Genomic DNA, 13,685 nt, shown 5'->3' with positions numbered 1-13,685 from the left:
TGGATGTTTTTATCATGAAAAGAAGTTGGATTTTGTCAAATGCTTTTTCTGCATCTAATGAGATTATATGTTTTCCCTCTTTTCTATTAATGTGACATATTTTATGTCATATTTATTGGGTTTTTTTTTTTGACAGCAGGGATGGAACCCAGGGGTGCTTTACCACTAAGCCACAACTCTAGCCACTTTTCAGATTTTATTTAGAGACAAGGTCTTGTTGAGTTATCTAGGGCCTTGCTAAGTTGCTGAGGCTGGCTTTGAACTCACAATCCTCTGTCTCAGCCTCCCTAGATGCTGGGATTATAGGTATGCACCACCACACCTGGCATTTTTTGATTTTTTTTTATATTAAACCATCCAGATATCCCAGAATCAAATCCTACATGATCATGGTGAATAATTCTTTTACTGTGTTGTGAATTCAGTCTGCTAGTATTTTGTTGAGGATTTTTCATTTATATTTATCAAGAATAGTAGTGTGACCTCTCAAAAACATTTGGAAGTATTCCATACCCTCGAATTTTTTGGAAAGGTATGAGAAGTCTTGGTGTTAGTTCTTTAAATGTTTGCTAGAATTCAACCTCAAAATCATTGGAACTTAAGCTTTTCTCAGATGTGGGGATACTTTTTAAAAAGGATTTTATTTTATTTTTTAATTGGTGTATGTTAATTACCCATAGTGGAGGGCTTCATTGTGACATAATCAAACATGCAAATAACAATTTCACACCTAGTATCTCCTCTGATTCTCCTCCAGTTTCCTTTGTCTACCCTAATGATCTTCTTCCTATTACTTTCATGATGTACTTTTCTTTCTTTTTTTCTCTTCTATCTCCAACCTATGAGAGAAAACATGATACTTGTCTTTCTGTGTCTGGCTTATTTCTCTTTACACAATGCTCTCCACTTCCATACACATTTTGGAAATAACATAATTTCCTTCTTCTTTATGGATGAATAAAACTCCATTGTGTACTACATTTTCTTTATTAATTCATCTGATAAAAATGTCACTGGACATCTGATTCCACAACTTGATAGTTGTGAATTGTGCTGTGATAAACATGGGTATGCATGCATCTCTAAAGTGTGCTTGAAGGGAAAGTGAGGAACTAGAGACAGGTAAGCAAGAAATGAAGGACAAAGACCAGGCAGAGATACACAGGAAAGTTTATTGGTCAGAGCTGACAAATAAAGGCCATCTCTCTATAGAGCAGAAAGAGAGGCAAAACAGGCCTAGGTTTCAGGACTTTTTGGAGGCAAGCTCAGGAATCAGAGCAGGGTGGCTCCTAATGCTGACTGTTAGGGGCTGGATTGGTATTTGGGAGTAGTGAGCCTTTCTCAGAAACTCCCTTGGGCAAGAAAGTGAAACTTTTTCTTTAAAAATGGCAGCTGTCACTTAGGCTATCCAGATGCTAAGCAAGGACATTATAGTACTAACTTTAATTCTTTTGTATAAATACCAAAGAGTGGTATAACTGGATTATATGGTAGTTCCATTTAGTTTTTTGAGGAAACTCTATACTGATTTCCATACTGGCTTTACCAATTTACATTTCCACTAACAGTTATGAGTTCCTTTTCCCATGCATTCTTGCCAGCATTTATTGTTATTTGTAATCTTGATAATTGCCATTTTGATTGGAATTGAGATGGAATCTCAATGTTTTGATTTGCGTTTCTCTGATGGCTAAAGATGTTGAACACTTTTTTCATACAATTGTTGACCATTGTATTTCTTCTATTGAGAAGTGTCTGTTCAGTCAATTTATTTAATGGATTTGTTTTATTTATGTCAGGTTTCTTTAGTTTTTTATATTTTTTGTATTAATCTTCCATTTTGGAGGCTGTCTCTTTACATTGCAAATTGTTTCCTTGTTGTGCAGAAGTTTTTTAATTCAACACCATCCCATTGTTTAATTCTTACTATTATTTCCTAAGCTATAGGAATTTCCTTCAGAAAATCATTGCCAGTGCCTACATGTTGAAGTATTTCCCTTATATTTTCTTTTAGCAGTTGTAAAGTTTCTGGTCTTATATATTGTAAGTGCAAAATGACAGATCAGACCTCAACAGATTCAGAGAAGCCATTTATTTATTTGCAGACTCAAGCACCGCAGGGGCCCATTTTCTGAATGTGAATATGACCCGTAGGTTACAGAGGGGATTTTAGTTTTATATGGCATAATAAGAGTGGAAACTGTGGGCGTGTCCTTCAGACTGTTGGGCTAGTTGTACAGGTTAAAATTTTAACTCTGGAAGGCAGTTTTATAAAAAGCTCCCAAAGGATGAGTACTCATATCTTACCCATTGCTTTTCTTGCTCTGGGATTCATTGTTTCCCAGAATTTTACTGTGCCCGCATTTAGGACTAATTTGCAATGTGGAAAGGTCAGGAGCCCAGCATTCAATATCCACCCCCTTGCTTCAGAGTCCATTATTATTGGGAAAGGATTTACTGTGAGAGATTAATGCTTGGCTAGTTTCCCCTCCTCCTTCCCAAGCTGCACTGTCCCTCTGCTTTTCTCTCCCTGTCCTGTAGAAATATAATATTATTTTTCATAATCCTTCATATATAGGTCTTTGATCCATTTTGAGTTGACTTTTTTATATGGCAAGAAATTAAAATTAGTTTTATTCTATATGGGGATATCAAGTGTTAAACCCCGATGCAAAGAAAAGACCACTGACTCCAATTTTAAATCAAATTAAAGCAAGCTTTAATTTTCTCTCCCAAAAACCCTGGGCTACAGATCAGTACCCCAGCTCTCTAGGAACACAGTTTTATAGCACAAAGTTGCAAAGGGGGGTGTCTTGAGAACTTATAGATAATAGGATTTTGACAAGCATAATACAAAGGCAGATAGTAGGTTAATGATCTATATGGCTTAACAGGTAGGGAATAAATTTAGATCCCAACATCAGAATTTATGAGGCACCACTAAAGTTTCAAAGAGGGTTGTTATCTGGTCAGGGAAAGCCAGGCATGGGTGATTTCAAGACGTGGGCAGGAATTCCAAACAAGTTTAGAAATCGCAGTAATTTATACTAAAACAGAAATTAACTTTTCATGACTTTTTGACAAGATGGCTCCCAATCTTAAAATGGAATTAGACTGGGTTCATCACAAGTTTTCCCAGAACCATTTGTTATAGATTATCTTTTCGTTTTTATTTCTTTTTCTTTTCTTTTTCCTTTTTTTTAGTATTCAGTTTGGTTTTATTTTTTCACATTTTTATCAATACATTATTATATGTATATTATATGTGTATCAATGTACATATTGATGGAATTTGTTGTTCCATATTCATACATGCACACAACATAACAATATAATTTGGCCAATATCACTCTCCAGCACTTTTTCCCTGCCTCCCACCTGTCTTTTCTTCAGTGTATGTTTTCAGATGATTGTATCTGTCTGTGTTTGTCTGTGTCTTCTACTCTTTTCCATTGGTCTACATGTCTGTTTTTATGTCATTATCAAGCTGTTTTTGTTAGTATGGTTTTATTGTATAATTTGAAGTCAGATATTTTGATGCTTCCAACATTACTTTTTACTAATAAGCATTGCTTTTTGTATGATTCTTTTTTTTCTTCCATATGAATTTGTGTTCTAAGTATAAAATAGTATCATTTGCCAATAAGAATTATTTGGCTTCCTTCTTTTCTTCTTGTGTCCCTTTTATTTCTTTTCTTGTCTTTTTAAATTTCAAATATTATGTTAAATAGGAGTGGTGAGAGTGAACATACTTGTTTTGTTTTTGATTTTTAGATGAAATGCTTTCAGTTTTCCCCCATTCAGTATGATGTTAGCTTTGGGTTTATCATGTATATTCTTTATGATATCGAGGTACTTCTATTCTGGATTTCTTTAGGATTTTTATGCTTAATTAATTAATTTTTATGTTTAATCTTGTCAAAGACTTTTTCTCCATCTATTTAGATAATTATGTAATTTTTATCCTTGATTCTGTTTATGTGGTGTGTTACATTTTTGTTTGCCTGTGATACTGAGGATTAAATCCAGGGGCTGTCTATCATTGAGCTATATCCCAAGCCTTTTTCATTTTTTATTTTAAGACAGGGTCTCACTAAGTTGTAGACGCTGGCCTGGAATTTGTGACCTTGCTGCCCTGGTCTCACAAGTCACTGTACCCAGCTGGTATATTATCTCAGAAAAATATTTTTAAATTTGATTTGCAAGAATATTATGAAGGATTTTTGCACCAGTGTTCATCAAGGATATTGGTTGATAATTTTTTTTCCTTGATGTGTTTTTAGCCAATATTGGAATGACATTCATGACTTTGGCTTTGTAGAATGTATTTGAAAGCATTTCTTCTCTTTCTGTTTCATGGAGTAATTTGAGTAGCATTGATGTTTGTTCTTCTTTAAAGATCTTATAAAATTCAGTCATGAATCTGTCTGGTTCTAGACTTTTCTTTGTTGGGAGGTGTTTTATTCAGTTTTTGCATTGCCATGACTAAAATACTTGACAAGAACAACTTAGATCAGAAAAAAGTTTGTTGGGCTCATGGTTTCAGAGTTCTCAGTCTGTCTGAGGTTTCATAGACCTCAGATGGTTGACTCCATTGCTCTGAGCCCCAAGTGAGGCAGCACATCATGAGGGAAGGTCCTAGCAGAGAATATCTGCTCAGCTCATGGTGTGGTCAGCAAGTAGAGATAAGAAGGGCAACTATAAGAATGTTGCACCCTTCCAGTGCACATCCCCAGTGACCCACTTCCTCTAACCATATCCCACCTGCCTATAGTTACCACCCAATCCATTCAAACTAGGAAGGACTGAGACTGATTAGATTACAGTTCTCACAGTTCTCACATAATTTTCTGAATTAATACAGAAACTTTTGGAGAGACCTCATATCCAAACCATAATAAAACGTTGTTTAATCTCACTACTTATGATTGGTCTGTTTACATTTTCTATATCCTCTTGATTCAATTTTGGTAGATTGTATATGTCTAGGAAGTTATCTATTTATTATTCTAGATTTTTCCAGTTGATTAGAACATAAATTTTCAAACAGTCTCTGAGTTTCTGTTTTATCCCTTTTTTCATCTCTAATTCTATTAATTTTGGTCTTTCCTCTCTTTCTTTTGGTTAGTTTGGCCAGAGGTTTGCCACTCTTACTTATCTTTTCAAATAACTTATTCTTTGTTTTATTGATCTTTTGTATTATTATATTATTATTTCTATCATTAATTTCCTGATCTTTATTCTTTCTTTCATTGTTATTTTTCAGGTTGATTTTTAGATTCTTGTTTTTTCTAAGACATTGAAACGCATCATTAGGTTATTTGATTGTTTTATCAGCTGTAAACTTCCTTCATATGGCTGTTTTCATTGTTTCCCACAGATTCTATATATTGTATTTTTATTCTCATTTGATTCTGGGAACTTTTAAATATCTCACCTCACCAACCTTTCTGCATGTATTTGCAGCATTTCTGTATTTTTCTTGTTTTTTTCCACATTTATTCTATAATGATCTGATAAGAGGAAGGATGAAGGAATTATTTCATTTTTTAACTTTCCTTTCTTTCTTTCTTTGAATTTGCCAAGACTTATTTTGTGATCTAATATCTAATCTGTTTTGGAGAAGGCTCCATAATTAGCTGAAAAGAAAGTGTTTTCAGCTGTTATTGGATGAAATATTCTGCATATGTTTGTTAAGGACACTGATCTGAAGTATAGTTTAACTCTGTAGTACCTTGGTTAATTTTTTGATCTGGATGACCTATCAATTAGAGTGGGATATTGAAATCAGCCACGATTATTGTATTGTATTTATCTGTCCCTTTATATTGAGTAATGTTTGCTTTATGAAATTTGGTGCACCAACATTTGGAGCATATTTACAATTATTATATATTTTTGTTGGATTGTTTTGTTTACCAATATGGTGACCTTTGTCTCTTCTGACAAAATTTGACTTTGAAGTTGAATCTTCAGATATGAGAATAGTTACTCCTTCTTGCTTTTAGATTCAGTTTGCATAAAATATTATTTTACATTCTTAAACTTGTAGTCTGTGAATGTCTTTGCAAGTAAGATGTGTTTATTGCAGACAACATGCAGTTGGGTCTTGTTTTTTAATCCTATCTGCCAGTCTGTCTCTTGATCAAAAAATTTACATCATTTATATTCAGTGTTATTATTAAAATGTATGTCATTTTTTCTATAATTTTGTTTTATTTCTAATGTTTGATCTGTTCCTAATTCTCATTTGCTTATCTACTCTTCTAATGAGATTTATTTTTTCCCATGTCCTCTTATTTTTATTTTTTCCTGTGTGTTGGATTCATGTAAGCATCTTCTGTATTTCTGGATTAGTGGTCACAAATTCCATTAGCTTATGCTTTTTTTGGAAAGTTTTATTTTTTTCTTTAATTTTGAAGTGTAGCTTTGCTGGATATAGTAATTTAGGTTGGCAATCATTTTTTTTAAGGCTTGAAATATATCATTACATGCCCTCTCTGTCTTTCTACAGTCTTTCCCATACCTATCCTCCCTTCCTTCCCCCAACTCTGCCCTTTCCAATCAGGTAAACCTCCCCATACATTGTAAGTCAGCATCCACATATCATAGAGAACATTTGGCCTTTGGTGTGGGGGGATTAGCTTATTTCACTTAGCATGATAGTCTCCAGTTCCATCCATTTAATGGCAAATGCCATACTTTCAACAGATGAATTTTAGAAATTGTAATTTAATATCTCTTAATTATCCCCTGTTTATAGTATAATTGTCTTAAATATTTCATCTATATAGTTGGAACCATATTAAACCGCGTTATGACTTTTGCTTCCATTATCAAACATGATTTAGAAAAATCAATAGAGGATAGCTTATTATATTTATTCATAATTTTGTCTATCATGTTCTTTCTTCCTTTTTTTGATGCTCCTTCTTTTAATTTTTGGTTGTTTAATATCTGGTCAATGAATTTACTTTAGCCATTCTCTTAGGGGGTGTCTTTTAGCAACAAATTATCTTACTTTTCCTGTATCTAAGAATATCCTGAATTTCCCTTCATTGATGGATAGGGGATATATATAGGGGATCCTGGGTTGGTAATTCTTTTCTTTTAGCACTTGAAAAATGTTGTGCCATTTTCTAATGGCCTCCTTGATCATTTGAATTGTTTATCTCCTATAAAAAAAAAGTGTTTTCCTCTTGCTGTTTTCAAGATTTTTTTTTCTTTTTAGTTTTCAAAAATTCAACATTGATGTGTTTTGGTGTGGATTTCTTTGATTTATCCTGTGCTTAATTCCCTTAGCTTCACGAATCTCTTGTTTTGTGTGTCTTTTGCCAAATTTGGGGAGTTTTCAGCCATTATTTCTTCAAGTATATATATTAATATATATATTTAATCTGCCTTCTTTCTCTTACCCCCTGGGACTCCAGACACAAATGCTAGATTTTTTTAAGGACCATATAACCTGAATTTATTAACTTTAATCAACAGTAATTTAAAAGATGCAAAAGTCCCATATGATAGGAAATGAAAAAATGCTTATACAATAAATGAAGGAAACTGATCAATGGTCAAATAGTCAACATACAATGCAGTCAACTAACAAACAGTCACAAAGATCAATGTAAGTCATGAATCATCTTCCATGTAACATTGGCTTTTTTCCCCAAAACATAAAGGCAGATTAATCCAATAGCTCCACTAATTATCTTTATACCTCCACTTGAAATTAACGTTTGAATTAAACACATATTAATGGCTCATAACAGCACTAGTTTTGTACTAGCTAAGGAATTCACCAGGTGATGCTCATATTTAAGCAAATGTTAGCATTACAATGAACAGTATTTTTTCAGTTATTAACTTCAGGATAGTACTGGGTGATTTTTTTTTCCAAAAAATACAAATAGGTAAAACCTAAATGGACATTTAGAGTAAAAATTATTTTCTAATTTAAGAGACATGGAGTAAGACTTATTGATCAAGTCTCAACAATACCTACTTAAAAAGTTAGAATAAACACAACTTTTAGGATAGCCCATTTCCGTTCCAGTCTACCACTTAATAGGAGTGCTTAGGCAGGTCACTTTGATGGTCTGAAAATTTATAATACTATCTTGAATCTCACAAAGACCTTTTGCAACTTTTTTTTACCAATTAGAAATTAAGGAAAGTCCATTTTAAGAAATAGAATGATACTACCCCTCCCATGTCACTGGGTCACTAGCAGTCTCTCAAATCATTCCTCAATTCCCAAATTCCCAACAACTTAAGTTAGAAGCTCCTTACCCTGTAAGACATTATACCTCAGTTGAACAGAAGATGCCATGATATTGTACTTGGGGTATGAGACAAACTACACAAACTATCTTCTACTGGCATCAGTAGACTAATGTCTAGGTATGCACAGGACTGACTTAAAAAATGATTAAAGAGTATTTCAATTCATTAAAGAAAACAAAGCTTAGAAATTACCTGCTTCTCCAACTACAAGATGGAATCTTAAATAGAATAAGTTATACTCTATGTATGTATAACTTGCCGAAATTATTCATTCTACTGTCATATATAACTAAAAAGAACAAATAAAAAATAAAAATTTAAATTAAAAAAGAGATTACATGCTTAGTCAAATAAGTTTAACTTTAGTGCTTAGTGAATTTTTAATTGGCTCCTGTTACTGGTAAATACAACACTTTGTTTTTGGTGTAGAAACCAAATAAATCAGGTTTTCCCTTGAGAATACAATGTTCATTTGTGTGTAAAGTGCCAGTTTATTTATGAACTATTTAAATAAACTTTAAAGTCTGCTTGATAGCAGTGAGACTGACATCTCAACTGCTTTATGGTCAGAATTGATATTTCATCTTGCTGGGTCAAGCTTACTTGAGAGTTCCCTTTCTTTAAAACCTGGATCACCACCATTAGTGCTGTGGTGAAGCTGGACAGCCTGCTTACAAAAGCTGAAAAGGACAAGATCTTCCATAAGAATTCAAGTAGCCTGTTCCAAATGTCCTTTCTTTCTAGGTAACACCACTAGCTTATTAATAAACAAGATTGATTCTGATAGCTACACAGTTTTATAGATGTTGTTAATAAACCTTAAGGACAATGGTGTAGCTGGTTGATTCACTTCAGCTGATTTTTTCTGAGGGGGGTGGCATCCAAGAAGGTAAGAGAATTCTCTGTTGGATTCAACACCACTCCAGTCTTCGATACTCAACTACTCTCTTCTCAAAGAAGTTAGTCTTCCCTTCCAGTGAGATATTCTCCATAATGTCAAGTGGATTTTCTTTTTTTCTTTTTAAAGAGAGAGTGAGAGAGAGAGAGAGAGAGAGAGAGAGAATTTTTAATATTTATTTTTTAGTTTTCGGCGGACACAACATCTTTGTTTGTATGTGGTGCTGAGGATCGAACCCGGGCCACTCGCATGCCAGGCGAGCGCGCTACCACTTGAGCCACATCCCCAGCCCTTCAAGTGGATTTTCTACTCTAAAAATCTCGCTAGAGCCCAGTTTCAGCATAAGCCTGTCTGCCACAAATTCAATGCACTGCTTCATCAAAGAGCAGTTCATCCCAATGAGCTTCACAGGCAAGGCCTTGGTGAGGAACTCCGGTTCTATCCTAACAAAATTGATAATTACTTTTATCCTCTTCTCCCACAGTGTGTAGCAAGTATTTGAACACTGAGCAGGCAAAATCACTCATCTCTGCTAATAAGTTCATTGGAAAATGTGAGACCAGGCATCAGCCGTCATTTCTTAAGCCAGAATATATTGATGCAAAAGAACCAGAAAAGAAGATTTCTTCCACATTAGCAAAGGCTACATCATGCTCTCCACAAATAGACTTTTTATTCTGATTCCAAATCTGTTTTCTTCTTCATACAAGGCATCATTTCAGTGCCATTGAAGATAAATTCTTTTTCTTTGGAATTTTTAATGTGACAATAAGGAAACTGTACATTACAGAATGTATTTTTCCTATGGCAATTTGGAATCCATAGAAACAGTGGGCTTCTGTAATTTGAATTTCTTGGCTAAATTGCTTCACCAGTTTTTCATGTATTATGCCATCACCTGCTAAAAGCCAGAACATGTGCTATAAAATCTCTCTCCTCAAGCTTCAGGGCTTCCCAGGGTTGAATGTTCCTGAAAAGATCTACCTCCTTAACTGTCCAAAAGGAAGCCTCAGCGTTTTTTGTTTTGGGTTTTGGTTTTTTTTTCAAAGAGAGTGAGAGAGAGAGAGGGGGAGAGAGAATTTTTAATATTTATTTTAGCGAGCGCGCTACCGGTTGAGCCACATCCCCAGCCCAAGCCTCAGCTTTTTTATACATCTGCCAAATATCATGGTATTCTATAGAAAAGAGGACAATGCAGAGTGGGTTTTCTCTCAGTAGTGATTCATCCTCCATGCTGGGGTCAGGTTCTTTGGGCTCCTGGAAGATCCTCCTGGCGGTCTTGTGCACCAGAACTCTGAGTGACCTGTTCTCCTTGGGGGTCACGCTGAGTCCCTTCAACAGGGAGAGCTACAGCCACAGCTGCTGCTGTGTGGGATGGTGGCTACTGAAGGGGAGTTGCGGGGAGGCGGACCCAAAGCATGGTGGTGGGGCGGCGGGGCAGTGACTGGAGTTGGAGGAGAGAAGAATGCTGGCTCTAGAGCTCTCTCTTTCTCCCCTTCCCCTCCTGCCACCCCACCCCCACCCCACCCCCACCCCACCCCACCCCCACCCCACCCCCACCCCACCCCCACCCCCACCCTCTCTCTCTCCCTCTCTCTCGCTCTCTCGCCCTCTCGCTCTCTCTCTCTTTCCTGATTCCACAGGTTCGCTGGAGTTTATTTTTTCAGTCAACTTCCTCTTTGTGCTTCCGATTAGATTATTTTTATATTTTTTTCCAATTCACTGATTTGTCTTTCTGTCCACTTCAGTCTTCCATTTTTTTTCCCATTTCTGTTACTGTGGTTTTTAGCCCCCCCCCCAAAAAAATCCATTTGGTTCTTATTTATGTTCTATTTTTTTTTCTATTTATGTGTAATTTCTTTACCCATTCATCTCCACTTGAACCTTCCCTGAAACCTCCCATGGAGATATTAGCTCCACATTCACCACATTTTGTTCCTCTGATATTTGGCTGGAGTAGAGTTAATATTATCTAAGTGTTTCTGTCTTGATAGACTGCCCCTTTCCAGGTCCTTTAGCTTAAAAAAAAAAAAAAAGGCATTTTCATTACTTTTTTTTTTCTGTCTGCACACATTGGCACTTCCAAGTTGCCAGTGTCTACAGTTCCAAGTCTGGGGTGTATGATGAAAAAGAAAACCCAAGGAAGACACTTACCACTTATCTCTTAACCAGTGTGCTTCTCTTCTCCACTTTTCAGTGTCTTCTTATGTTTTCTTTTACACAATGTCTGGAGTTTTTTGTTTTGTTTCTTTCTTTGAGGTACTGGAGATTGAACCCAGGGCCTTGTGCATGCAAGGCAAACACTCTATCAACTGAGTTATATTCCCAGCCCTGGAGTTTTTAGTTATACTTGGTTGGAAGAATAGGAAAAAGCACATCAACTGTACTTTTCCTGGAAGCCAAGACCTGGGGTTTAATAAGGCCTTCTGTAATATATTCTCTAATACCAAGCAGTTCTTTTATGTGACTAAAATTTGGGGGGAATATATTTAATTTTCTTTTGCAAATGAAAATGGAAATTTGTGGTTAGCTCCTCACATTATGTGCACTGTAATTATGCAACTATGCACAGTATTAATTTATGCCTTATTTTTCTCTTGTCAAATTTTGTATTATAAATTCAATTTTTTTATACTTTCCATGTTTATAATTATTTTTAAATGTACCCTCTTCAGTCTTGTTTCTGGTTAAAACATGCAAACTGAAATTGAATAGGAAAAAAGAAAGCTTTAAGCAATGATGGATAGTGTGAGTTTATTACTACCTGAATTTTGAAAGTCATCATCTTGTTAATAAATACTAAGATTGCATTTGTTTCATGTAATATTTTACTTTCCGCAATGTGCTTCTTGTTTCCTTCCCTGTGCCAAATCCTGAGAAGGAAGTTGACAAAGAAATTCTTCTACATCTAGTTCTGTTTTATGTGAAGCTATATAATTTGAGGAGGTCTTCTTTAAACTGATAAAACAGATACTACACTTAGTCTTAGTAACAAGATCCAGAAGCAATTAAAGCCATCTTTAAGATAAATAACACAAGACTTTAGAAGGGGCAGTGCAAATGAAAGGACCATGAAGCTTAAATTTTACTAGCTTCATAGAATATAAAACTTTTATCTATAAACAGGGGAAAACATGGAAGAGCTAATGATTTTTTTTCTAGGTATATCATAAGCATGATAAGCCTTAAAAATCAGCCACCCTTTAGAGATCACAAAGCACAGAAAACCCCCTCTTTTCCACAAACAGGGAAGCTTTTATTTTTAAGAAGACTTTTCTCTTTCACTCTGCTCTTTCTCTCTAGTTATGTCTGTAATTTCTAATGTTGCTGGCAGTGACTTGCTTTGTGGTCATGAATAGACCAATGAAAAAGAGCAGAAAAAAGAAAAAGGTCCATCTTCCTTATTTTAGGACATAGGTAGTTAGAAAATTTGAGAAATATTCTCTAAATAGGCCCCAATCCAGTTAACTTTTTTTCCTATAATTGAGAGAAAAGTAAATTGAAAAATTTTATTTAGATTTAATAAATTTAATAAATTGTATGTAAATTGAGAAAATATATTTCTTTTTAGATAACACTGGTTGATGTTTCAAAATTATTGAAATTCAATAATTTGATTCAATAATCATTGTTACCCTCCCTATTTTGGTGCCATCCAGCATCCAAAACATGAACTAAACGCAACCCCTAATGTTTACCAGTTGTTTTCATTTAAAATGAGGTCAACGCAGAACATTTTAATTACAGAAATATTAAATAAACTATGCTATCTATTTCTTAATTAATTTTATTTATTTGAAATGAGACATTAGTTTGAAAATTTCTTTCAGGACATTTTTGTACCACAATCTTTTTTGGGCTGATGAGATATTTCAAATCTGTTTGCTTTATGTAAAAGGACTTTGTGAAGATGCAATTAATCTAAAAAATGATAATGAACACAAAGATAATACATCTGCTATATGGCTTGTAAAGGTAGGTAAAAGTATACTACAATCAGCTAATATTGGTATGTGGAAACTGGAAAGAACAAGTGGAAGAGTTTTGTATGTCTGAATGTGTATATTTATGTGTGTTTTCTCGTACTGAGGAGTGAACCTGGAAGAATTCTACCACTGAGTTACATCCTCATCCCTGTTTTATTTTTCTTTTTGAGATAGGGTCTCAGTAAATTGCAGAGACTTTCCTCTAATTTGTGATTTTCATTTTGAGGTAGGGTCTCAGTAAATTGCAGAGACTGTCCTCTAATCTGTGATCCTCTTGTTCCTCCTATCTCAGTCTCCTCAATCACTGGGATTATGGGAGTGAACCACAACTTCCAGATATAAGCAAAGTTTTGAATGAAAGAAAAACAGATTTCTAGATCCATAAGTAAACCATTCCTATGAGTGACTATTATTCTAAAATAAGGACATGATTGCCAGGGATGTCAGTTTTAACAGTTAATAACATTCCTTAGAAAGAATGTCTTTCTTGTTCTTAACCTAAATCTCTGAGATGTTTT

General features: G+C 34.8%; 1 protein-coding gene and 1 pseudogene across 2 annotated transcripts in view; one reads left to right on the top strand and one right to left on the bottom strand.

Annotated features, from left to right (window-relative positions):
• Positions 1–13,685, top strand: part of DNAH14 (dynein axonemal heavy chain 14) — a gene marked incomplete at both ends in the record, with an annotated part of 361,185 nt that overhangs the window by 11,285 nt on the left and 336,215 nt on the right. The window contains one exon of the mRNA XM_081298208.1: positions 13,012–13,156. Within this exon, the coding sequence (XP_081154334.1) occupies positions 13,012–13,156 (145 nt within the window). The remainder of the gene's footprint in view (positions 1–13,011; positions 13,157–13,685) is intronic.
• On the bottom strand, positions 9,130–11,084 carry LOC308652280 (ribonucleoside-diphosphate reductase subunit M2-like; annotated as a pseudogene). Its single transcript has 4 exons — positions 11,046–11,084; positions 10,319–10,513; positions 9,492–10,189; positions 9,130–9,296 (listed from the first exon to the last, which is right to left on the bottom strand). The product of its transcript is annotated as a ribonucleoside-diphosphate reductase subunit M2-like (transcript).

Source organism: Spermophilus citellus, assembly GCF_964194105.1.
Source record: "Spermophilus citellus genome assembly, chromosome: 6".
NCBI lineage: Eukaryota > Metazoa > Chordata > Mammalia > Rodentia > Sciuridae > Spermophilus > Spermophilus citellus.
This window is presented reverse-complemented; position numbering and strand designations above follow the sequence as displayed.